This window comes from Chelmon rostratus, chromosome 10 (assembly GCF_017976325.1).
Source record: "Chelmon rostratus isolate fCheRos1 chromosome 10, fCheRos1.pri, whole genome shotgun sequence".
Classification (NCBI taxonomy): Eukaryota; Metazoa; Chordata; class Actinopteri; order Chaetodontiformes; family Chaetodontidae; genus Chelmon; species Chelmon rostratus.
The window spans coordinates 7,912,844-7,939,911 of NC_055667.1; the positions used below are offsets into that span (position 1 = coordinate 7,912,844).

General features: G+C 42.7%; 1 protein-coding gene across 2 annotated transcripts in view; it reads left to right on the forward strand.

The window, feature by feature from the left end:
* Positions 1–27,068, forward strand: part of hdac7a (histone deacetylase 7a) — a 58,904-nt gene that overhangs the window by 15,575 nt on the left and 16,261 nt on the right. Inside the window, exons 2-12 of one of the 2 annotated variants that reach the window (XM_041945380.1) lie at positions 254–322; positions 20,844–21,034; positions 21,207–21,297; positions 21,894–22,014; positions 22,246–22,346; positions 22,797–22,919; positions 23,091–23,200; positions 23,946–24,047; positions 24,375–24,546; positions 25,055–25,260; positions 26,714–26,917. In XM_041945380.1, the coding sequence (XP_041801314.1) occupies positions 254–322; positions 20,844–21,034; positions 21,207–21,297; positions 21,894–22,014; positions 22,246–22,346; positions 22,797–22,919; positions 23,091–23,200; positions 23,946–24,047; positions 24,375–24,546; positions 25,055–25,260; positions 26,714–26,917 (1,490 nt within the window). Of the gene's footprint in view, positions 1–253; positions 323–12,448; positions 12,514–20,843; positions 21,035–21,206; positions 21,298–21,893; positions 22,015–22,245; positions 22,347–22,796; positions 22,920–23,090; positions 23,201–23,945; positions 24,048–24,374; positions 24,547–25,054; positions 25,261–26,713; positions 26,918–27,068 lie in introns of those variants that run through there. The other variant, XM_041945381.1, reaches the window with a different exon arrangement.

Sequence of the window (27,068 nt, forward strand, 5' to 3'; positions counted from 1 at the left end):
CATTAAGTCATGTATGGCTTTTATCTGCCTCTGTTGGCTGCCGGCGGGAATTGCAGCAGCGTCTCCGGGGCAGTTCATGTGTGTGTTCGCAGGTGACATATTCTCAGTGGAAAGGAGAGTCTCGCATAAGCAGCATTTTGATCGGGTTTGGAGCACACGAGCTGCCACTATCTAGTTTGGCCTGTTTGAATCACGTCTTACTCTTACCGTCTTGCTGCACTTCACTCATGAATTGTTCTCTTTGTCTCCACAGATGGAATCAGCACCTCTGCTAACATCGTGAAGACTGACAGCCAGGACAGCATACTTCACACAGTGGCAGGTAGAACTTTTAACCTCTCGGGATAATTTTCTAAACGACAGCTGTAACGTGATCAGGAGTTGTGTTGCGAGTCAATGATATTTTACCTAAACCTGTCAAGGTTAGGTCACAGCCGTCAGCACTGAAACCTTCATGTGGAAAAAAAGCCGCCCGCCCTCTCAGGACTCCATCTCGTCCTCTTTACGCCGTCCTTTTGCAGGGTGCACACACTACACAGCCTGGGTGACAGCAGTTTTTCCAGCGCAGAATGATCTAAGCCCTCGATTCGCAGAGAAGTGCAGTAAAGCACAGAGCAGGTGTTGGCCTAGTTGGAAAAGCGCACTCGGCCCGCCGTGTTTTTCATGTGTGGGATTGCTGCAGGTCATGCAGACGTGCGGTTTATTATGTGTCAGAAAGAAAATGCGTGAAAGTTAAATTTAACTTGACTAAGAGCGTCGATGTTTTCTTTGGCCACCGCTGTGAAAAATGTCCAGTTGTAGTCCTTTTTTTAAAAAAAGTCATCCAGTCCTGAGCTCTAATTAGTCTTGAAAGGTCTGTAAAAATCTGCCGTGGTGCCAGTTTTATGCACAGTTGTAGGGTTTACTTCGCTTTTTTCAATTTCACTTCCATAATTGTGTCATTTCTTTTCAGCTGTGGAGTAATTTGACACTTTGACTCAATTGAAACAAACATCTGGAATTATCCAAATTTATTTCCTCCAAATATTTTCCTACAAATTTTCAGTTGCAACTGTTTTTCATTTGTCACATAATTGCTGCGTTTTCATAGTGAATGTGGTCATGGTTAGGCCAATGAAAATGTCAACACTGACTGCTAGTGCGATGCAGGATGTGAACCTAACCCTTATAGGCTTATCGCACCCCAACTGTAGAAAAATCAATGACTGTAATGGGTGTGTTAATAATAACCATAAGTTTCTAGCTGCAGTTATATGACTTTATGGCAAATTTCTCTTCATTCTGCTTCCTCTCACTGTGTCAGGAACTTTAGAAAAATCGCCAGAACTTGGTTAGTGTTGACTCACGTGGGAAACCTGAGATCAAACTGTATTCAAGCCACTGCTCCACCCGTCAGAACCGGGTCACCCGCCTGTTTCTTTGTGTCCTGCCTTTGGTTTAGATTAGCATTCTCCTCTGTGAGGCATGCCTGTGTGATCACACTGAGTAGGATTACAATGCATGACTCTCTGAATGGGAGCTGGCTCTCGCTGTGCCAGGCTCCACTGACTGTATGCTAACCAAGGACCCGCTGTGTGTGTGTGTGTGCGTGCGTGTGTGTGTGTCTGTGGAAAAAAACCTGGTGAGGTCATGGCCATGGCTGTAGGGTCTGATTACATGTGTGTTGTCCACAACTGACACTGGCTCTCTCTCCTTTGTCTCTCTCTCTCTCTCTCTAACACACATACACACACATAACCTCACATTAAACCATTTCTCTCTGTTGAATACCATGATGCCTGGCATTTCTGAAGTTAGAGACTGGTTAGCAGTCTAAGGTGGCAGAACACTGTGCCAGATGTGCATAACACGTGAAACCACCATTTTAAAAGCCTGTAGAGCTCAAACAGGCCTTTAAACTACACATGGCTGCTACAATAGACCTACAGGCCCCCAGGATTACTTCCCATTTGCACTGTAGTATGTCCTTCATGGTTAGTCTGTGGCAACCTTAAAACTCATTTCATACACACACAAAAAAAGAAATCAACAGGTGAAAACAGAGTCCACCTGAAGTTGAGCTTCTCTTTGATATCTCCTATGTTATTTACCTGCAGAGACCCTGCATACAGGTCATATGCACCAAGTTACACACTACTAATGAATCTGTTATAATACCATGAAAACTCATCACATATGGACACAGAAATATTTAATCTACGTAAAGGTCCAGTGTGTAGAATCTGATCTAACATTTAGAAATATGTTTTCATTAGTCTATAATCACCTGAAAAGAAGAATCGTTGTGTTTTTGTTATCCTACAATGAGCATTTGGTTTCTACAGTAGCCCAGAATGGACAATCCAAACACTGGCCATGGGGTCTTTCCTTATTTTTTGTGTTTTTTAGCAGCCACAGTAGGTTCTCTTTAGGTGAGGGGTCTTGAGGGTTTGTTGCAATCTGCAACCTCACCACTAGATGCCACTAAATCCTACATACTGGTCCTTTAATTTCTTGATTGATAAATTGGTTATTATCAAGGATTTAATTCTGAGGTCAGGTGTGTGCCTTTTATCTTTGTATTCTATCCACTGTCTATGTCAGAGAACATGTAAGTTAATGTTTTAGGTCTAGTTTTCCTCATAGCAAGTGAATAGGTTCTTCTAATAGGTTGAGAAAGTAGCTTTTGCTTTCACTATTTGTTATTTGAATCAACAAATGTTATGTGGAATCAAGTCAAGCCACCTGTACAGTAGCCCCATAAATGAGTACAAATTAAAAACAATATAATCTGATAAAATTCCTGGAATGAATTACGTCAGTGTCTAGGCAGATTTCCTTCCTGTGCATAGAAAAAGAGGACTATGGGACATCTTTCATGCAGTGTGCACACATACAGTGCACTTTGATTTGGTCCTCTCTCGTTCACTAAACAGAGTAGGGAGACACTTCAGGGCCAGATAACAACAGGCAGGATTGTAAAAGCTGCAGTGGAGCTCACGTATCCTCTTCCTGGTCCTGGTTTCTGAGCTCTGTGCACATCGCTCCTTTTTGTCACTGCTTTTTGCTGAATGGCAGCGCTGATGAAGAGGTAGTTACAGCAGATGCAGTGGGAGTGATGGAAGGGAGGAGACTTTACTCACATTTCATCAGGGCTGCCACTAATGCTTGTTTTCATTCTAGAATAATCTGTTGATTATATACTGAATGCTCACGTTTTCAAAGCTAGAACCAGTGAATTTTTCACAATTTTGCTTAAAACAACAATAAAAAAAATCTATTCAAAAAATAGTTGCTGATTAATTTTATGTTAATAATTTAATGACTAAATGTTTAGATTACATATGTATATATGTATTTAAACTTCTTTATAACAAAATACAACAAAAAACTTTTGACTGTATTTTTACATTTTCTTTTTTTTTTTTGTTTTTAGGTTCATGTCCAATGTACATTCTTTTACACATTAATCCAAAAACTGAGACAAAGTGTGTAAGTGTTAAGGAAAGTATATTTACTTTGTTTTTGTAATGGCATCTATGCAGTACTTAGAGAGTGTGAATGAGCTGTTTAGTCTTTCCTGTGGTTTAATGTAATGTTTTTTGCCATTAATCTTTCTCACTTCCTTATACATCAGAGTAACCCGACCTCACTTTAACATTTAATCAACAGGTTTAGAGTTCATTGAGTACAGAGGTAATATATCACTAAACAACATACTGGAGTGGTAATACTGCTGCAGCTACTGCACTATTTATTCAGCACTAAATTGTTCTCCATCTTGAATTTCCAGTGTGTTTCGCGTTTTGTTCCAGAACAGTATGAAGTCATTAAATCCCAGCAGCTGCTCCCCAAAACTGATTGCTTTATTTGTAATGATCAACAACCATATTAACCCCTGCAGATATATTATGGTCATTTTGAGCTATGGGACCCTTAAAGCCGCGTGCAGACACAGTAGTCCTGGTAGTAATGGTAGTAATAGTAGACGGCAATGAAGGAGGTGGCTATTTTTGACCTGCTGAACAAATGGCTCGATTGTCCTGCCTCTAGGTGCGTGAAATCACTTGATATGTCAGGGGTAATGTCATATAATACCCTCCAAGGGGCCTCATAGGACTGTGTGTGTGTGTGTGTGTGTGTGTGTGTGTGTGTGTGTGTGTGTGTGTGTGTGTGTCCTTTTCATCAGCCTGAACATGTTTGGTGTAAATGGGACAGACTGTCTGTGTGTAAGTGTGGTGCTGCCTGAGGTAACATTGTCTTTAATGTTTTATTAGTGTGTCAAATCAATTCATGTTGCACTAACCTTTGAGCTAAAGGCTCCTCGCTGTGGTCAGCTGGGTAATTGGTCTGTTATTGGTCTCCAGCTGCAGTCTGTATCCCCCTCTGGACAGCTCTCTCTTTCTCTCTCTCTCTCTTTCATATACACAAGCACATACATGTAAACACACTTAATCCCATTGAAATTTACTGAAGTCCATGGAATTATTTTTCAAAGGATTTTTTTCCTGTGGCATGTGGGAGGAAAAAAAACCTATTTCACCTCAGTCCCACCCACTGCTGCAGACCAGAAAACCTTGGATCTGAATAGCATTTTTCAGCCTTCGGTGATTTGTGAGCTATCAAAAAACTTGTATGCGTGTAATTCATACTGAAACCATTGATGCTGAATATTTCTGCCCATATTTTAAACTACAGAAACTTCAAGTGCTTCGTAGCTCATTAAGGCCCTCTGACCAAAACTTTACTAAAGTAGTGATAAGAACATTTTTGGGTGCCTTCGTGAAAAGATTATACAAACAAACATCTGTTCAATTAAAGTCCAATTTATTCTTTAATCTAAAAGGGTTATTAAATGAAACTTTGACATTCTGTGTTACATGTTTGGCTCTGTCATGAATGCTCATCATCTTGCTCATAGACGATGTGACAGTCTGATATGTGATATGTGATGAAAGGCCCCATGCATCGGTCTAGCCCTCATCCGAAGTTTTCCGACCCAGACTCCTCGCTGTGTGTCGATGTTGTCTGACCTGAAGCGCAGCAGAGAGTAATGGACAGCTCACATTCACTCCAGATCACAGAGGTGACTGACACTGACCTAGGATCAGATAGCCTGTTGTTGGCGCACATGTAACAGGATCTCCTCCCATCTGGATGGACTCCTGACTTTACATCTGACTGTGAGTGTGTGTAATGAATGGTCTCCAGTGACGTTTACAGACTCAGGCTAATTTCAACAACTGCTGAAGTGGAGGAAGAGCAACGAGCAGAAGTGAGAACGGTTGGGGAGAAGTTGTAGATGCTGTGCAGTAAACGGTGCTAATCACACATGTACTCTGTGGAATGTCCAGTATCACAAGGGGGGTGCACTAGAAGCATAATGATATGCATGCAGTGATTTCTAGCAGGCTCTCTTTTACACATGCGGGTCTTCTTGTGAGTCTTCTTTCATGTTTCCCATCACTCATCAGTAATTTTACATATTAAATTCTGTAGTCATGCAGCCAAAAGTTGCTATAACTTATCTTATATTAGACTATTGGCATAGGTCTAAATAATGTCTACCAAAATTAAAATACTCTGAATAATTTGTGCTGTTTGTGGTCTGAGACTCTTTATAAACCAGTCAGCTCTCACCACTTGCAGAATTAGGGGAGTTGTGTAGTCTGGGTTATTGTTATTTCTGCTGCTACCTGCCATTTCTCACTAGAACCCCTTGTGTACAAGTGACAATTAGTGTCATTTTCTATTAGTTTGTTCATTCTTTTGTAGATTAATAGTTTGCTCTATTTAAAGTGAACATAATAAAAAATGTCCATTATAACTTTCCAGAGATGACAAAAACTCAAACATATTCAGTTTACTATCATATACAAAGAAACCCAGCAAATATTCACATTTGAGAAGCTGGAGCCAGGGAGTTTTTCCCATTTCTGAAGAAAATGACAATTCCACGATCAAATAGTTGCTGCTAAATTTTCTGTCGATCGACTAATTGATTAATTTCAGCGCCAAACACGAGCTGTCAACTCTTTACCGACCTGTAGCTGAAAAAAAGTGCTAAGTGTCTCAGTGGCTTTTACAAACTAATGTGTAGCAAATAGTAATCATTGAAAATTAGTGTCACCACTTGTTATTTCTGCTTCTTAGCTGTGCCTGTCTTCAAGTGCTTGTAAAAGGGACGCCTGTCTATGCATGTTTCAATACCAACATATCGAGGTTTGTCCACGGTTGCGTCTGTGTATGGATTTTTCTGTGTGTGTGTGTGTGTGTGTGTGTGTGCGTGCGTGCGTGCGCACGCGTGTTCATTCCTGACCAGAGTGCAGAGCATGTGCAGGAATGTTAATGTCTTCCTCCTTTGTTGTCCGTGCAGACAGCCGAGTGTGACTGTGCATATTCATGAGGCTGCCTTCCTGGAACACGTTAACTTTTACCAAGAGAAGAACATAGATGAAAAAGTAAGATGCAGAAATTGAAAGATGACGAGACAGATGTCAGAGTCTCGTCAGCGAATCCCGTTTCACTCACACGCCTCAGCTCATTAATGCTTTGCAACCAAAGTTATTTTTCGATGTTAGTTGCTGTCAGCCAGCTCGAGGACATGCAGCCCAGCATTGCATCTTGGAATCTGTTCAAAACAAAGAAAAAACATGTGTTGTGTATTTATCTACCTGTCAAGATTAGTGCAGTATTTCTGTGCTGGTGATCTTTGATGGGGGAGAAGACCCTTGTCTTTACTGACAGGACTGAGTCCATGGCATTCATTAAATGCTCTTTTTTTACATGTGAAAACAAGTTATTGAACTGACTGAAACTGACAAAATCCGATTAACTGTGTTGTAACAGGAGTTTAATCAAATCGTCCCGCGCCTGCAGCGTTGACTCAGACTTCAGCAGGACTCGCAGATATCTGCTCTCATACTTATCAGCAGAAAAGCCTTTGCTGCAGATGGCAGTTCTTTTGTAGCCAGCTACCAATCACTCCGCCACTACCACGGGCTATCAGTGTGTCAGTCACCACTGTTTTCACGACTCACTGTTTTCACCACTGATAAGCAACAAGATCAGTTAGTGCATTTGAGAAAAAATCCCTCACAGCACTGCACAGTGTTTGTGAGACGATGTGAGACATTTGAGAAAGAGTTGTGTGGCATTAGCATTCGCTTGTTAAGAAGTGTGAGTGTGACGTGTGTGTGTGTGCGTGGGTTGCGATGATAAAAGTGGACTGGCACTGACTGCATGTGATGTGTGTGTGTGTGTGTGTGTGTGTGTGTGTGTGTGTGTGTTATTAAAGATAAAGGGGGGGATCCCTTTGAGTGAGCTGCTGTGTTGAGTGGCTTTATCTGCGTTGGGAAATGTGGGGAATGTGTTTGATGTTAAGGCGAGCAGGAGTTTGTGTGTGAGTGTGTGAGTATGAGAGAGAGAGCTTGAAGAAATAAAGATGTTTAAACATTCATCAAAATGATTAGATACTGTTGACGCCATGATCTCACTGCTGAAGTGTCCACAGGCGAAGCAGAGAGTGCCTTCCAGCCTCAGGTCGTCTGTTTGTCACTGATCATGACCTCTGACCTCCCTGTGGATGGTGAAAATCATTCACCCACAGAGTGCAATAAAGATGTTTGCATAGATCAGCAGCTGATTGAAGGCGTGGCCGAAAAGGAATTTGGTTTTCAGAAAACTTTAGTGTCAAGTTGAAAGATTGTCAATGATGAAGCTGTTATGCAACATAAACACTTCTTTCTCAACCTCACTATGATGCATGATAAATCAGATGATGCAAGGCAAGTTAAGATCCATTAGCTCACTTCAGATCAGTCAGATATAGTGCTCGCCTGTTCAGTCATGGCAGTTATCACTACTCACATCTTCTGTTTATTCCAAACAAACCAGAAACAAAACGCATCACTTTCGTCTATGCCAGAGGGCTGTTCCAAGCAGTGTTCAGAACAGAAAAAGAAGGATCATTGATGAATAAGGCTGAATCACACCTGAGAACAATGAGATGTATGTGTGAACTTTGACCAAAGCTTCTGTTGTGTTGTGTTGAACAGCACACAGCAGATAGCGGGAATGTCAGTAAGATCCTCTTAGCTTTGCCTCTGATGTCGGCACAAAGGATTCACTGTCATTTGTCAAACCGGACAGCACACCTGCCGTCTCCTCTCTAACCAACAGGCGTGTGTGTGTGTGGGTGTGCGTGTGGGCGCAATGAATGAATTGTTCTTAAGTTTTCAGCTTCAGGCGAATTGCAACACAAAGCCAAGCCAAAGATGACAGGGACTCATGGAATGTTTATGTAGTGTGTGTGTGTCTGTCTGTGGGTCTGTTATGTAAGTGTGTGTATTATTAGCATGCAGACCTGGTGGAATCCTAAGGCACCTGTTTAGCTGAAGTGCAACAGGGTGTAATTGATTACTTAGGTTCTTCTTTCATGAGCTTGCATGACATTCATTAATCTCTTTGAGAAGAAGACGGAGCAGCTAGTTTTATGAAAGCTACACTGAGTGTCAAACATTCATTTTGTCCAGATGTTTACCATGACCCCAAATTGCAAACCCCCCAGATGGCCCTCTTTGTCGTCTCACCAGTGAGTGAATAAACAATTAGTGTCTATTTTATTTCAATAGCTGCATTTCTCTTGTTCCTTACAATGATGTGAACAACAAGCTAAATGTCATTTTGGGCCTGTTGACTGTCTCTCCAGAATCTGACATTAAGCAATCGAACCAGGTAAAAAGGCCAGTTTCTGCCCTCATTGTAGCCCTAGAAGACAGTAATGCGTTGAAGAACAGGGTACCTGCTAAACATGAGCATGCTGATGTTAGCATTTAGTTCAAAGCACTACTGTGACCAAGTACATCCTCTCAAAGCCGCTAGCGTGACTGTAGACTGATGTTTTTTCAATGGCAGCTGTTGCTGTTGAAAAAGCAGTGCTCATGTTGCATGTTGTTTATAGTGGTTATTAAAAGTTATTCTTCAAGTAGTCAATACATTTAGCCCACTTTTACCTGAATTGAACAAGTTAACAGGCACTGTAGGGGCGGCTGTCAAAAGGCATTCTGAGAAAAGTACGTAACAGCAATCAAAGCATTAACGTGTGGAGAACGCCTGGTGAATGAAGCACTTATATATTGAACATGACAGATGAGTGCGAGGAGTGTGGGTTTTTTCTGTACATGATGAGAACAGAAAATCATCTCTCCTTCAAAGAAGGCTGCCATGGAGGCCTGGAGCCAGAGGTCTACCAGAGACACGTGGATGATTTAGGTGCCTCTGGTGTCCTCACTTAACCCTCTGTAGACATGAGCACCAGCAAAATGTTCTCACTTAAGAGGGTCATCCTCATCTTTCTATCCCCGTAATACACACACACACGCACGCACGCACATAGCAGTGGGAAGGTCTTAAACTTGTCGACAGCTACACACACCAGCATTTACACTTGAACACTCAAGTATGCACCAACAGAGCAACACCATAAATATAGAAATAGTTTGGCGACAGTTGTAGGCAGGCAGGCCTACACACACACACACACACACACACACACACACACACACACAAACCACAGTCTGGCCAGCTGCTAGGGGAAGACGAAGGGGTTTGAATGGGAGTGACAGCTGTGGATTCCTCAGGATGAAGGAGGGAGAATGAGAGATAGGAGATAGAAAGAGCAAGTGAGAGAGGGAGATTAGCTGGAGGAGGAATGAGTGTGTGTGTCAGTGAGAGCAAGAGGTGGAGAGCGAGCCAGAGCCTCAATGGCAGAGAAAGAGAGACGAGGAGGAATGAAAATAGGTGGAGTGTGTTGTAAACACTTACCGTTTATTTGATAATGACATGAGTTAATGATTCCCTTTCTTCTCAACCAGGTTTGGATATATTATCTGGATTCTTTTCATGGAATAAAGCAGATTGAAATAAACATAACAAAGCACAGAACGTGACACCTGAGCTTTCAGTACGTACAGATACCACAATCATTTCACTGACAGTATTTGAGTACAAAAACTTCTGACTAATCTAAACTAAATTACTCAAACTTCTTATGCATCAAACACCTCATTTAGGAATTACTGAAGAGTCTGACCAAGCATTCTATGCTGCTTGGTGCTTCAATCTGTAGGGGGAAGAGGTTTGATGAGAGCTCCCAGAGTAAGAGCATGTGATCCAAACTGTCAGGACCAGACTATTCATAGAAATCCTGTGTTGCACAAGGCTGATTTAGCAACTGTAGATTTTTTTTTGTGAATACACCCTCACCTCCTGCACCTTTTACTCTATTTGAGCAATAATCACTTCTATACTACACTAAGCACTGGTCGTTAGACAACAGTGAATCAAGCTATATCAATAATATTCATATTCATTTATTCAAAATGGCTCCTCTGAACTATAGATGTCTTTTTGGTCTTTCCTGGGAAAATGCTTTGGTTAGCAGGAAGTTTTACAATTCCAGAAGACCAGAGCTCTGTTTTGAACAAATAGAGGAAGAACTGGGTATCATCATGAGCTGCAACACCAACCGTGGTGGAGCAGACAAAGAAAACAAACAGCACCACCTACAGAAAGTCAAATGTCAAAGAGGAGGTCCTGGAAGAAAGATGTCACATTTCTGCAGCCAGTTTGATCTGCAGGTGACCTCTGCAAAAAACACCACACCACTGCACTTCCCCAAAATTCAGCATAATGTAGCATTGCAAAAACACCAACAGTCAGCTGAAATGACACACTCTGGGAAGATTTCTCTAACCGTCCACAGACATACCCAGTGTCTGCAACCTACTATGCATTTGAAACAAACAACAAAAAAAAAAAAAAACCCAGCCTCCTACAGATGCTTAGCTTAGCTTAGCACAAAGACTGGAAGCAGGGGCACATAGCTAGGCTGGCTCTGTTCAATGGTAAAAAACAAAGTGTCAAATACGGCACAAGTTCTGGATTTATGGGGCATCAAGTGACTATTTTTTGGCCGGGTGCAGTAACTTCCTGGGTTCTCCTGGTTGCTTGTTGGACAACAAGACTCCAGGAAGTCACTGCGCCTGGCCAAGAAGTAGTCCAACTTGTCATTACACTCTGCTCTTTGTATGGCTTAAATGAGATATAACTTGTTTCCATTCTTTATGCTAAGCTAACATAAACATCTGCTGTCTCTAGCTTCATATTCAGCATACAGACACGAGAGTGGTATTGATCTTCAGAAAGAAAAAGCAAATAAGTGAGTTCCCCAAAGTATCATACTCTTCCTTTCACACTGTTTGAATACATTAATTTCAGTGTCATGTGGGGTAATGTTCTCGATTTCTCCATATTACAAGTTGTTCTACTCACAACTCAACAGGCTCCTCCATGTTATCAAAATTATACTTGGATAGCAGGATAAACCCAAACTGATCCAGTCCCACATGCAACTGAAATAGATGAAAGACAATTTAACTGGATTGTCAATAGTTTACTTAGTAGTTTTCCATGTTCCAGTAATGGGTGTGTTTGTGAGTTATTGTGTGTTCAGTGGCAACATTAGTGTGTTGCCTTCAGGGCCACTGTTAGTCATTAATCTGAGTCGTTAATGGATGTCAAAGCCCTCAGCTTTTCACTAAAGCCATACATTGAGAGGAACGGGAACAGTGATTTGGGAGTGTATGTGAGAAAGGGCTGGCCGTGTCAGAGGAGCCAATGGTCGTTTTGGTTTTACTGTTTGAGCATGTGCCCCAGTGGGACACAACTCCCGTAGGGCCCAAAGGCACTGCGGCAGCAGCGTCACAACAACAGCAGGGGGAGGAGAGGGGAGGAAATGGGAGTCTAAACTCAGCTCTTAAACAGGAAGCCACCCTGGTTCTCTCATTGTTGTGTTTTTATAGACTCAACTTCCTGCCGGCCCGACCGCCCCCTTTACCATGGTTACAATCCCTGTTGTTTATGGGATGGATTGTAAAGATCCTGCAGTGGCAAGAGCTGACGTTCATCGCTGGCCAAAGTGTGGCAATTAGAACATTTGTAGTGGAAGAGATGCTGAAGGGTTCTTGTTGTTCAACAGTGTCCTTTAAGTGCTTCCTATGGTGTTATTAGAGATCTTAATGCTTCACCCTTCACTCACTTCTTGCAAACGTTTTTCTTGGTCTGCACATTTATAGTTTTACACAGATTTTTATGTCTCTTAACTTTGCATTCAGTCTGTCTTCAATTTGATTCCAGGCAGCATTTAAAAAGGAGTTTAAGAACTCTTTAAAAAGCCTCTTCTGTCCGGAGTCTGCAGATATCCTGAAAAATACCCTTTGCTTCCAGGCAAGGTGCTTCTTCTGTGTGAATGAAATGATGAAATCAACAGTTTGGTGTCAAAAAATAGAGACAGAGTGAGGGAGGGAGGAGAAGAAAGAGAAGGAGTTAAAGAAAAGAGGATGTGGCCGACAGTAAAAGATGACTGGAGGGGAGTGGAGCTCTCTGTCTAATTATAGATCCTGCTGTGAGCTGGCTGAGGCAGAAGTGCTACTGGGGTTTTCACATAGCCGGATATTTACACGACAAACACGGGTATGTGCTTTTTGACTTTATCATTCACTCCATGTGTCTGCATGTACTGTGCGTGTGCACTTTCTTCTTCATATCTTGCGAATCAGTGGCGAAACCTGTTGTGTCAAACTCCTTGGATCTTACTGCGCACTAGAAGCCTGCTGTGGTGTGTTCGAGAGTGTGACAAACTCTGGTGATCGAGCCTCAGCAGCTGAGCTCGGAGCTGCGCGAAAGAGAGAGAGAGAGAGTGAAAGAGAGAGATCTTCTAGTGGTAATTAATTCTCCTCTGTGCGTCTCACACGTTCTCTGATACTCGTCTTGTGCTGCTATTGCTACTACACTTGCTTTTACAGCAGAAACACCATGCAAGAGATGTTCTGTGTGTGTGTGTGTGTGTGCGTGTGTTTTTGTGTGTGTTTGTGTGTGTGTGTGTGTGTGTGTGTGTGTGTGTGTGTGTGTGTGTGTGTTTTTGTGTGTGTTTGTGTGTGTGTGTGTGAGAAAGAGCTTGCTGACCTAAGAGACAGCGGCCCTGGATGTTTATGGAAACTCAGTGAGGACTTAGGAAACTGGACCCATGCTGCATTATACATCAACCTTCCTCTGTTACCGTCACCCTTCCCACACACACACACACACACACACACACACTTGCAGTCCTTTCTGTCTCACATGCCTGCACGCACTCTCACAAATGCAACGTGTAAATCCAGAGGATGACTTGAAATGCACCTTTAACGTGAAGAAGAGCGTGCACTGTGGGATGGGCTGCAGGAGGCCGCTGACGTCGGCGGCTGTTGTTGCACAGTTATCGCCGCTGTTTTGGGTTCGTTAGTGTCCCACAGGTTTGCTCCTATGGAAAAGCTGCTGACCGTTGAACTCCTAGACAGATGTTTTTAGAGTGGACAACACAATTTTAAAATGTTCAATATCAAATTGAATGAAAACCATTGACAAATCATGTTTTTCAGATTTTACTTAAACTGTCAAAACAGATGCATTTGAGGTATTTGAGGCAGTATTTGAGTCAACAATGTAGAGGAAGGTTGAAAATGCACTTTCAGCACAAATTTCAGCATTTGCTTTTGTAAATCAGGAAGTGAGGAATAGTAAGATCTTGACAATATACAACTGTACTGTTAATTGTTTTAGTAGCCTATTGTCTTAAATGTAAATTTTGTGCCAGTAGGGTAATAATTAGCCCTGAATCAATTGATTAAGCAATCAAGAGAACAGTAATCATCAGCAAACTTGATGATATATGATATGATAATGAGTGATTTATGGAGCAGATATTCCAAAACATTTGCTGGATTGCTGGATGGAACGGGGAAACTGTGATATTTTAGCTTCTGATGTTTTCTTGAAGGAAATGATGAATCAAGAAATAATCAGCAAATATATCACGAATGAAAATAATCGTTAGTTGTGATATTAGTCTAAGACATGTTGCAATGGAAACCAGATTTTGTTTTAAGACAAATATAAGACCTCAGTATAAGTGCTCTGATTTGCCAGATAAATATTAACTTATTTGCTAAAACCACTTTCCGTGCATGTTAAAAAGTGACTCCAAGAGCTGACCATTTCAAATGAATCCTGCTGCTGTGTGTTAATTTTGTTTTTGCAAATTATCAGCCGTCTCCACTTGCTTAAGAAAAGCCAGACTTGAACCTGCGGCTTTGACCCTGCGTTTGTTTGCTCTAGATGAAATGGGAACTGTTTTCTTTGGCAAAGAGCTGCAAGACATGCTGTAAACTTGGATCAGTAATTCTCTGGAACGAATACTCCTGCACGTGCACATAAACACGCGCGTGCGCGCACACACACACACACACACAGACACACACACACACACACACACCGAGTGTTCCAAGTATGTGCAGTCAAAGCAGGAAACAAATCACATGTGCATCGTGTGTGTTTTTGCAGGGGCATGAAGAAACATAAGAAGCAGTGACAGCTTGCTGTTGCAGGTTACGCCACGCAAAGAACCTGTTCAACACATGCACACACACGTAGGCATTATAATAACACAGATGCATGCCACTCCAGGCTTGAGGAGAAAGGGATGAAGGGAGTGAAAGAGTCCAGAGGAGAACGCTCGGCTTCCTCAGCAGTGTCAGGTCGTCCTGTCAGTCCTTCTGCTATGAGCTTTACTCTCTGTCTCCTGCTCCATATTCCCTCCTTTATCCCACAGATACCCTGCGGTAATGACATCTTCATCGACCGATGGTAGCTGTTGCCTCTAAAAGCTGCAGTGTGATTTAGCCACGCTCATGCACACAATACAGTCAAAACAAAAGAAGGCGTCGCAGCTATATTTGGACGTGTGATATGACACAAAGTGGTGGCGTCTGCTCAGGTGGTTGTCGACTTTGTACAGCGGTGCAGTATCACTAGTGCCACTATGTTGGCTGTCAGCTCCCCTTCAGTGTGCAGAGGGTGACTAGACTTATCCACAGCTTGTCAAAGATTGCTGACCAACTGGCCTTTCTTGTCTCTTGACGTCTCTCCTCCTTCTTAGTCTCACATTTTTTCAGTTTCTTTCTTTTCATCTTCCTGTGTTTCTGTTTTTATTGCCCCTGTTCTCTCGCACCATGTGGCTGTTTCTCTCCTTATCTTCCACTCTGTCAACATCTGTCTACTCCGTGAGAGGGGAACGGAGGGAGAGAGGGGTAGATGAAAACAGAAAGAGAGAGAGAGAGACAGAGAGAGACCTTTGTATATCCTTGTCTTACCTGTAGAACCAGTCCTGACTAAGCAGAACACAAGTACAGAATAAAAGAATAGAAAGGGGAGGAATCAGCGGGGAGGGATTATCTAAATGCCAGGCCGTGGGATAGACTCTCTCTATAGCTCTCTGTCAGTCACACACATGTTCACACACACACACACACACACACACACACACACACACACACACACACAGACATGCACAAAGTATATCATACTGTATGTACGGGAGCCTTATCTGCCTAATCTTTAAAATAAATCAGCACAATCCCAACCGTCTCTAACCAGACAGGCCATATCGTACTGCGTCGTTGGTGATTTCCATAATGACACACTGACATTCCCACACACAGACACACAGACACACACACACACATACACACACACACACACACACAATGTAAATGTATCAGTTTAGTTTCACCGAGTATTGTTTTAAGAGGAGCCCACTGTACTGTAAACAATTGATTCTGTGTCATCATTCAATGCAGGTATGAAAACATTGTTCTCGGATACGTCTGTAATCCTTAAGACTTCAGCCCTGGTTGATTTGGCAACACCTGCGGTTGCTGCTGGTAACCGTGATCGCGTTTTAATAACACAAGCCCATCCAAAATTACACACCTTGAGCAGCTCTCGTACAGTCTCTCCGCTCAGCTGTGGGCTGAGCTGTGGGCAACACTTCTATCAACAACAGCTTCCAATAACACTGTAATACTGAACTCGTGATCAGGTTGTTGTCATTGTCGTTATGTCATCGTGCATAAGACGATCCTTTCATGTTAATCTCTCGTTCATGGGTTCATGGATTGGCTGTTGCTGGAAATTGCGAGCCCTAAATAGTATCAAAAATGCATCTGATGAAATGCAAATGTTTAAAAGGATTCAATGAGAATAACTTTAAGGACATAGTCAGTGTGAGGCTAAAACAAATATATGAAGGCGACTGAGACAGTTCATCTCTGTGTGTTTAGTGTTTTAATTTGACTTTTTTCAATCAAAGACTGCATTTCCAGCGGTTCATGCAGCGCCCCGACTCACCTTAACCAAAAATATATTTCAACTTTAGAATTCAGTTGATGAAAATCCAAAAATAATGCTTGCAGCAGTTGAGGAAAAGTTTGGAGCTTCTCCGGAGCGATACGTATTGTTTGAAGTGCAGTGAAGTCCTGCTCCTTCTCAGCTGAAGCAGGACGAAAACTACACTGCTGTAAATCCTCCTCGCGTCAGCACTGACTGAGTGAAAGCGTTGCATTTGTGTTTCCAATTATTTGACTGTCCTGACGATTTTAGGCTTTTTCAAGGCACACGTATCACGTTACCTCACACTCTCACATGGACCTGCCTAAATGTATGTGTCTACATGTGTGCTCATGCTTTGCGTGTTATTCTAGTGCATGCCTTCCCAGCTCTGTTTGCACAGAAAAACTGTGCTATTTAGATAAAATCAACACAGAATCACAACCACAGGCTCAAAATGTGTTATTCTTCTCCGAGTTCGACACGCATGATGTAATGAACAGCAACATAATATCATTCTTTAAGAGAACTGAAAACATTAGAACCTCATATTATCTGGAGAGAAAGATTAAATGGGATTAAATGTGGTTGCAGAGGTCCAAACCGCTACACGGTTTCTAGGCTTAAAAGTCATGTTGGCTACATGGGAACTGTATTATTATCAGTTATTTTACAATTCTCAAAGACATCATGCAGTGGATACATGATTGGCTAGCCGGGCGGCTAAGTGAAGGATTCAGTTTCATGTGCTGCCGAAGTGGCACAACACGCTGCACCAAAGACCGGACATGAACCAGCCTTTGATGAAGTCTATATTATGACTATAGAAGTTTAGATTGGTCCACTATCAGCCTCGCTTTCGCTTTTATTTTCACTTCTACTCTGCCCTCCACCCCAACACTAACCCCCGGTGTAGCTACTTGTTTGCGTGAAGCGATACTCAAACTGTAAAATCGCTCCGTATAAAATGACAGTTTCACTTTACCTCTTCAGTGAACATGCTTCTTTCCTTCCTCTTATTTCTTAAGTGTTGTTGATCTTTTCTTCATGGAAATTCGGTGTGCAGTGTGTCCTGTGTGTTTGCTAGTTGCTGGGCTCTGAGGAAAATGAAAGCAATCAATGACTTTGCGACAGCAGCGCCAACAGAAATACTGCTTGGAAATGCTGGGGGCATTGAAAAGTTGTCTGTTTCCACTTTTATAAAACAAAATCAAATATCATGACAACAAACCACCGTAAACTCAACCACGATGATGCGTGCTATACACTGATGAGAAATAAGGGCTTCGGACATCCTTAGTTTTTCGTTATGCCCCGTCTTTTCCAGGGTTTTCACCCCTGTTTGCATGCTTTACATACTTAGTAACACATGATACACTCTCCTGAGGTGTGACCCTTGAGCTAAACAGAGAAATGTCTCTACAATGTGATCACTGTGCATACAGACAGACAGACAGACATTTAAAGGTCAATAAAAGACACTTTATATTGTCACCCATGAAAATCAACCAATTCTTAGACTCATCACATCAAGCCAACAATTTAGTTTATCAAGTGAGTCGTACTGCCAAGTGATTCCATGTCAATGTAATTTCAAGTGAGTTTTGCAACATTTTGCAATGCTGAGGATTTTTTAAAACTGATATTTTCCAAGTGATAATGGTCATAATAAAACAGTGAAGGAGTGGTTATGATGTCTTTCAGCCAACTCTCTCTGTCTTTGACATTTTTCGCAATCCCTTTGCTTTTTCTAGCACCTTCATTTACATTTATTTCTGGGGGTGACATCACTTTGTGTGTGTGTGTGTGTGTGTGTGTGTGTGTGTGGGTGTGTGTGTGTTTGTGTGTGTGGTTTCCCTGTAGAAACAAAAAGCCCTGTGTAGGTAAATGTTGGACCACTGTGTGTTTTGCTATTTATAACCCATGGGAGGCAGGGAAAGAGAGACACTGGTATTCCCGACTCTGTGTGTGTGTGTGTGTGTGTGCGCGCGCATGTACTGTAGCAGCCTTTGTTTCCTTGTATAAGCATGTTCTCCTCTCCTTTTCCTCAGAATAATAGCCTTGTTATTCCTTACTGTCAGAGAATACGTGTACATCTCTCTGTCTCTCTCTCTCTGTGTGTGTGTGTGTGTGTGTGTGTGTGTGTGTGTGTGTGTGTGTTTGCCAAGGGATTTCTGTTATTCCAGCAACGGTCGGCATTCAAACTGTCTCTCTGCGTTTGTACCTCCTAATATGGAGGAGGAGTACTGACACTGCTAGCACAAACACACACATTAACCCAAACCATAATGCTAATGAAACCAGGGTACTTCAAGCTTACTGTGTGTGTGTGTGTGTGTGTGAGAGAGAGAGAGAGAGAGAGACAGAGAGAGAGAGACAAACAACACCAATGACACATCCGTATTTCTATTATTTTCTATTCCCCTTGACCATTTCCAGTGCTGCTGTTGGCATCAGGCCAAACCTCTCTATGAGTGACATTTACTTCACACACTGCAGCCTGACATGTGAGCACCAGGCGCAGCAGCACGGAGATGATGTCACACCAAGTTATTTCAAGGCTTTCTTTGTGTGTGTGTGTTTGTGTGTTTGTGTGTGTTTTAAGTTTTGGCTTAAGCGTCAAGGCAGGTTTGTGCAATAGGTGTTTGCTCAAGCCTGTCTTGTGTGTGCAGCTGTGTGTGAGTGTGCCACATGCGGATCTGTTGTGAAGGTTTTTTTATGAAGGTTTGTGTGTTGAGGTTTATTTAAGTCTATGAATAAATGTATATGCAGAACATCTGCAGCTGAGTGTATGTCACTTGCTATAGTATTATCCACAACTATGTTCATGTTAGTGTATGGTAGCACACATTTGAGTGTCTCTGTTTACATCTGTGTTTCTGTATTTGAGTGGGAGTCAGTGTGCTTTTTTGTGTGCATATGCAAGTGCATCTGTGAGTGAGTGTGTGTGTGTGTGTGTGTGCAAATATGTGCGTGTTTGTGTCTCATAGACAGAAATCACCCCCAGCCTTTTCCCAAGCTGTTCCCTTCCTGGATCCTGTTTTTAGCGCTGGATGAGGCAATCTTTCCCATTGACTCAGCCATGCAATGCAAATAACCCCAACAGCATGCAAAGAGCATGGAAATTCGTGTGTCTGTGTGTGTGTGTCTGTGTGTGTTTGTGTGTGTGTGTGTGTGTGTGTGTGTGTGTGTGTGTGTGTGTGTGTGTGTGTGTGTGTGACAAGAGACAGACACACAGACGGAGAGAGTGAGCGATAGTGTGAGTTTATGTGTAACACTCAAAGAAAACAGAAAGATGGAAGACTTGTTATTTTGGGTCTGTGTGTGCGTTTCAATAGTTTAGCAATAGTTTAGATATTAGCTAAGAGAGACATAAACAGTCCTATCCATTATGTGCATGTGAAACTGACCCACCTCCATTTCTTTTATCTCTTTTTGTGCAAGAAAAACCTTTGTTTGCCTTTTGAGCAGCAGTTTTCAAGCATTCCCTCTGGAGCAGTTTGTGGTTCATTCATTAACCTGCATGGGACATCTGTTTGGGTGGTCACTGGAGAGCCAGTGCAACTCTTTATTTTGACCCAACCAAACTCTCTCAGTTAGGATACAAAACTTCTCGTCACGCAAGCTCTTTCATCTGTGTGATAAACCACTTAAGAAACTGCCTGTATCAGTTTAATGTACGGTTGACTTGTAGTCAGCAAACATATTCTGTGCCAAATCAGCCGAAATTGTTCTGCTTTAGTTAAACTTAGAGTATTTAATAATTTCACCAAAAACTTTCCTTGCCTTTCGTAACTACAGCTCCCATGAGGCTTTGCCTGTGTGCCAGTGGCTGGGACTCATGGGATCTGCCAACCTTGAATGATGAGGTGCTCAAATTTGACGGTGCATTTAGTGTACATTCAGAACAGTTGTAAATAGTCATTCATCTCATGTTTTAGCTGCAAAAAATAAAATAGAATAAAAAAAATAATGAAAGAAACTTAGATTCACATTTTCTGTCAGACTAGCTCAGAAAAGACCAGCGACTGTTACATGGCTAACAGCTAGCAGTGGCTGGTAGCCTGTTTTTTCTAAATGTAATTAATCGTCAAGGTTACAGTAGTTGCTAAATAAGTGTTTTTTCACCTCAACTGACTCCAAGGCTACAACTGAGGGTTATTTTGATGTCGTTTAAAGAGAGTTTACACACCAAACTGTCATGTCTGAAGGGAAGTTTACTGTGTCAGACGGTTCATTTATCTGACGTGTTGAATGTTCCAGAATTGATCTGCAGCATTAACACAGCAATATGTTTAGTTAGCTTTGTTTGTCCAGCCTGTTTATGTGTAATTTGGTGCATATAATCTCCCAAAATGTTTGAAGAAGTTTTTACTGTGAGTTTTGCAACAGCTAAGTATCTGTTATGTCTGTGAACCATAATTCTGGTCACATGTTTTCTCCAAACACTGGTTCATTTAGCCTCTGTTTCCATGTGCTCATTGTTGTTCAGGTAGGGTTTCCCCTCAGAGTATTGTGTAAATCAACTGATCTTAGTGGGGATGAAGCAAATTGACGCCTCTCTCCTCTACCTTCCCCCCACCCCCCTCTTTTCCCAGATTCCTCTGTGGCAGTGCCGGTGTCGTGCGTGGCCTTGTTTCCCATGGACCTCCGGGTGGGAGAGCGGGGGATGCGCCCTGGTTCGGACACGGCGCTCCTCACCCCGCTGCACCCGCCTTTACTCCTCAGCCCGTTCTCCCCTCAGCCCCGCACCTCCTTCTCCCAACAACAACTGCACCAGCACATCCGGGTAAAGGATATCAAACACAGAGGAAGGCTAATCTCCTTTATGCAAGATTAAAGCTGATGCTAACTGTTTAAATAAACACTTCGGCTGGCTCCTTGAAATGATCAAACCTTGTATGACCATTTGCTTTTTACATGTTGCTGTAATATTAATGTGTGTGTGGGTGGGGGTTAAGTTTAACATGGAGCAGAGGAGGCGAGAGCAGGAGCACCACGAGAAACAACAGGAGCTGCAGCAGCTGAAACACAAAGACAAGAGTCAACAGAGTGAGTGCACTCACACTCTCACACTCAACTACCAGTCTCAGTTTGCATTTGGGGTTCGTGAATTATTTCTCACTGAGCTTTATATAAAGCTGTTTGCACGTCTTTCAAAACAGCTATGAGCTAATGGTGGCCGGAGGAAAGGCTCCGTTAGAGATCCTATTCATCTTTATTGAACAGTGTCCCTCCAGCTCCCTTCGAAGCTGTTTGCTTTTAAATGAGAGCTAAATATAACCTGACAAGCGGAGCTACAACAGCGGAGTTAAATATAGCTTTGGGTCTGGGCACATAAAGTCACTGGGTCAATATTGACTTGAATAGTCGTAGCACCTCCTGTCACCTCTGTGTGCACACATTTGCTCACACATGCACACTTACAGCCACAGCAGTCAACATACTTTCATACTCTCTGACCTGCACACAAATGTGTGCAAGTGCCGAAACTGCCCACAGTATTGTTCCGATGCTCTTTGTCATATATTTCATTATTAGTCACTGATTATGTCCTGCACAAATATACCACAAGGGTTGCTTGAACACGCCCTTGCTCCTCCCCTAATGATGATTTTTGATTGGTTGTTTGTGTTATTGATTGACAGGTGCGGTGGCCAGTTCCCTGGTGAAACAGAAACTCCAGGAGGTGATTCTTAAAAAGCAGAAACAGGCGGCGCTGGAAAGAACGAACTCCAACACTCTGACAGCAGCTCCTGTAGCTTACAGGTGACACAAAATATGCACACAGACACACACATACAGCACAAAAGCATCAAAACACTAAATATGCATCACAAACATATTAACTATACAAAACTACACAATTCATAGTAATTCTTCAAATAACCCTTGAGGGTTATAAATCTGAATTTAAAACACACTTCTACTATATGTGGTGTGACTTTTTTGCCCTCATGGTTGTATGTCTATTTGTGTTTTTGCGCTGTGTTTTCCCAGAAATCTGGGCCCAGACCCTAGTTTATCCTCCCAGCCTCTGGTCTCGTCTCCGTCACAGCCTTCTCCTGAGTGCTCAGAAGGGACGCCGCTCCGCAGAGCAGGTAAAACGCCTGATCCACGGTCACACTTTGACTCTGAAGCAGCATCACTTCAACGCTCAGTGACAGAGTGTCAAGTGACAGATGAACTTATGGTGTGAAAGATTCATTCAAATATGAATCTTTCAACACTGGCTTCTTTCTCCACAGTGGAGTCAGGAAGGAACGGTTGTTCGACTCTTTATGAATTTAGCTCTTTGTCCCACTCACTGCTTCAGGCTACAGTGATCATGCTTTGAATCACTCTGAATACACCTTTTCCTTTCATAATCACAGCCAGTCATGCATTTTGCCCACTTTAACCCAGATTTAGTGTGGTTGGTTTGTCACATTCCATTAACTGGAAATAGGGTGAATCATTGCAGTGGTATTCGCAGTCAGCAAAGGAGTGTAGTAAACTGTTTGCACATAATCACATGAAGTAACATTCGCCATGTTGTTTTAATTTGTCAGCGTCTGAGCCCAATCTGAAGGTGAAGCACAAGCTGAAGAAACACCTTAACACCCGGAAGAGCCCGCTCACCCGCAAAGAGAGTGCCCCGGCTACTGTCAAACACCGAGTACCTGACACACTGGGTACACACACACACACACACAAAGCAAATAACAGTGGCAATGCAGTATTGTTGTTTAATGTTCCACATTTTCTGTGAGTCACACATTGTTTTTAGTCTTTCTAATGTAATTGATTTCACTTGATATTATCAGTGATAATAGTCAGCTGACACACCCCCTGTCTCTCATCAGACTCGTCCCCCAGCAGCAGCAGCACTCCGGTCTCTGGCTGCAGCTCTCCTAATGACAGTCTGCCCAATGAGAACGGGCTACTGCCATCTGCAGGCGGCCTCTCACACGAGGTTAGCAAAGACAAGCACACACACACACACACACTAAGTCATTTCAGAATATTAATAAAGGGACGACAACGTCATTTGACCAAACAACCTCAGCTCAAGATGAAGTGAAACTAAGGAGTGTTTTTACACAAAATCAGTGACCATGACGAATTTGGATAGATAAAGAGAAAAGTGTAAAAGACTTAAGATTTTGTCCTTTTCAGCCGTTCAGACAGGCTCTGTTGTCTCAGAGATTAAACAAAACATGAGCATTTTTTTCAACAAGGAAGCACGGGTTGTTGTTTCATGTGCATGGGCTGTGCCGAGATGCTGAGTAATGACATGTTTAAAGCAACGACACGAGAGTATGGGAGCACTTAGTGTTTGTCAGCTGTTTATGCATAATTCATTTAATCATAGAAAGTCAGCCTCTGTCACACCTGCTGTGGATGTCTGACTCATGAGTCCAGACAGCTCAGGGCAAAACGCTCGCTTTGGTTTAATTAGACGACGCTGGTTTAGATTACTGTAGATTTACGTTTGGCAAACACCAGCATTTGGTCACTGCAGCAGAAAATGCTAAGAGAATATAACAAAGACAAACGTGTCAATAGCAGAGCACAGATGCACTATGGGATACATAATCAACACTGGTCTTACATGTTAAATGTAATTTCCTTCATCTCTCATAACAAATATATGTAATATGTAATTGTGTGTAAATGTATTTTGAACAATAATTATGTTTACTATTTGCCATTTTCAGGCCCAGAAGCTGCTTCTCAGAGATGGCACTCTAGCTAACTTCACCATCCAGAGTCCCTCCACTCTGCCCACCATCACACTGGGACTACCAGCCAACGCCAGGGTAAACAGTCCTCCGATTCTGAAGGAATCTCATTCTATTCACAGATGCTTACATCGTCAAACAAGTTTTAAAGACACAGTATCAGACTAAATGATGATAAGATGCAGTGACTGTACAATGTAAAAGTTAACTTCCAAAGCTCACATAATATCCCATGACCTGGAAATCTCTATAAAATTAGTGAATGAATGAAATCTACTGCCCCCAGAATCCTGTTTCAAACAAACGTCAAATAAAGGGAGCACGGTGCTCTTAAAATAATGTAAATTGAGCTGTGATCAAATGTCAGGTATCTGCAGCTATAAAGCTGACTGACTGTCTGTGCAGGCTGAAGGAGAGCTGTCCTCTCTGAAAGTCGGCCGGGTGCCAGTGGTGACGGCTGGGGGCTCGCCGGTCTTCCTCCCCATGAGCAGAGAGGATCAGGCTGGGCAGCTGAATCCTCACCTGCCTGTCATCATCCTGGAGTCCTCTGGACTGGTACACACTCCACTACTCACTGGTGAGACACACACACACACACTGAAGCACATACTGTAGACATGGTGTGTACATGCATGTACACACACAGGGCCAAAACTCCGCTGTTCAGGATGTTAAAACGTTGATAAGGAATTATTTATTTACATCAGTGTTCTGTAACTGATTTACGTCTCAGTCTAGGTTAGATGCATGTGTAAAAATGGACAAAGCGCTGCTGTCACAAAGATCTTTTTATTTTGAAATGTAAGAGCACCACCCAGTGGTTACATTTGAAATAATATATTTTTCTTTGATGGATCTGCAAGTAAACTAAATTATAAATTGTATTTAGAATTGTAAATGAATTGTAAATTTTATAACTCATTTAATCCACATCCACCTGTGCTCTTCTTTTACTCCGAGTTCAGTAAATGAAATTATAAAAGGAAAAGAAGGCAGCAGGAGCAAGGCTGATTATGTAGTAGCTATGTGTTGTGTGCTTGCATGAAAGTATTGCTCTACTGCTTTGTCTCTCTTTCTCTGCCCAGTTCCAGGTCTAGACCAGGTCCCGCTACAGTTTGCCACGCAGTTAGACCACCTGGCTCCTGGAGGCGCTCAGCCCCACAAGCCCCTGAGCAGAACACGCTCAGAGCCCCTCCCCCAGAGCCCGCGGACCCTTCACACGCACCTACTCCAACAGCAGCACAACACACAACTACTGGAGAGGCTCAAGCAGCAGACCCACCTGGGCAAGGTATGGAGCAGTGAAGGCACACACTCATCTGCATTCATAAAAAGAAATAGATAGCAGTGATGGATTAGTACTAGAGGATTGAGGGGACGATCAATATCTTTTGCTGTTATGAGTTTGATGTCTCTACCGTTCTTGTCTGTGAGTTTGGGTGTGGAGGGGCAGATGATTTGTATGGCACTGATACGTTTTGTTGGAGATGGTAATGGTAAAGCAGCAGGGGGAGCAGGACAGCAGGGTGGGTTTAACAGCAGGAGGTGGGGGCCCGCAGTGTTGAGAAGATAAAGTTTCTGGATCATTTGGTGGTGTTGCCTCGCGATTTTGGCACTACAAGCAAACTGGTGGAAGTCCGGCTGTGGTGTGATGGCTGGCAGGATGGTGTTCAGAGTGCTTTTGTCCAGGCGCTTCGTGACTATTGAATTGAGTGCCACCGGTCGGTAGTGGTTGGGTTCTGAGGGATGGAGTTGTCCTGGTAGACGGAGTATGTTTTCCACAGGTTGGGTATTGATGCTGTCCTGTGGATTCCCATATGTCCAACATCCTCCAGTGTGAAGGGCAGAAGAGTGATCTCAAACCGTCTGAAGAAAGTGTTAGCAAAGGTGTTAAAGTCTGGTCTGTTCTTGTCTTGATTCACAATCACTTGATTTCCAAATCTATTAAGTCTGTGAAAGTATAAGTATGCGAATTTATACATGAATTGACTTAGGCTCTAATGACATTTGTGTTGCCTTATGTCACGTTTGCAGATTAGATCAGACTTAAAGCTGCATTCTTGAAAACACAAGAGGCAAATATGGAAGTGGATTCATTGTCTTTGGCTTCCTTTGCTGATATAAGTCTTTCAGAAGGTAACAGCTGAATATGAAATTACCTTACGATGTGAAGGCCTTTCTAGAGAATATTGTGACACACGCATATCTCAAGGCTGCAGTCTTGGATGTGGACATTCACATCCGTCCACACAGTCCGTCAGCCTCAAACTTCACGAGATAGTTTATGCAGCTTGTGTTGATTTTTGTGATGCCAAGTTTGTTGATTTTGGAGCCTTTCAGAAATTCCATATTTCCACAAGGCACCTGCTATGTTTTCCCACTCAGCACCTCATATTTACAGTCTTAATCCCCTCACCTGTTAAATCCACTTTAGCATGGTCAGAGAAGGTTTATCTTGTGGTAGCTGAGACAGGAGTTCTAAAGTAAAAGGTTTGAGTCAACATTTCAGAGAGTCATGGCAGGTGGCTGTTAACAGATGATGGAAAACACCGGCAGACTACATCAACACTACAGCAGCAGCGTTTCCGTGTGCACTCGTCCATTATTCTGTTTGTTTGCATTTTGGAGTCTGCTGTCTCTTGCCATCATGAGAAACTCCTTGCAAATTAATTAAGTGAAAACACACATATTTGTCTGTTTGTGTATTTTTGCCAACTTAAATGTGTGTGTATGTGCATGTGCAGCTGATGTCAAAGTCAAGTGAGAAGCCCAGACTGCATCAGATCCCCTCTGAGGATATGGACTCGGAGGATGGCGGAGGGACGTCGCCCACGGAGCCAACCTATCAGAGCAGAGGGAGGGCGGAGTCTCTGAGGGAGACGGAGCCAACAGCATCCAAGAGCCAGGAAGACCAAATGAACCTGCAACACGCACTCATACTCAACCAGGTTTGAAAACACAGCATACTTTCACACACGAGGTACACACACACACACACACACACACATGCGTAGACACACGCACAGACAGACAGCAGGTAGGTAGATGGAATAAAACCACACACCTGTTCTTCATCCAACAGTCCTGTAGATGGCGTCC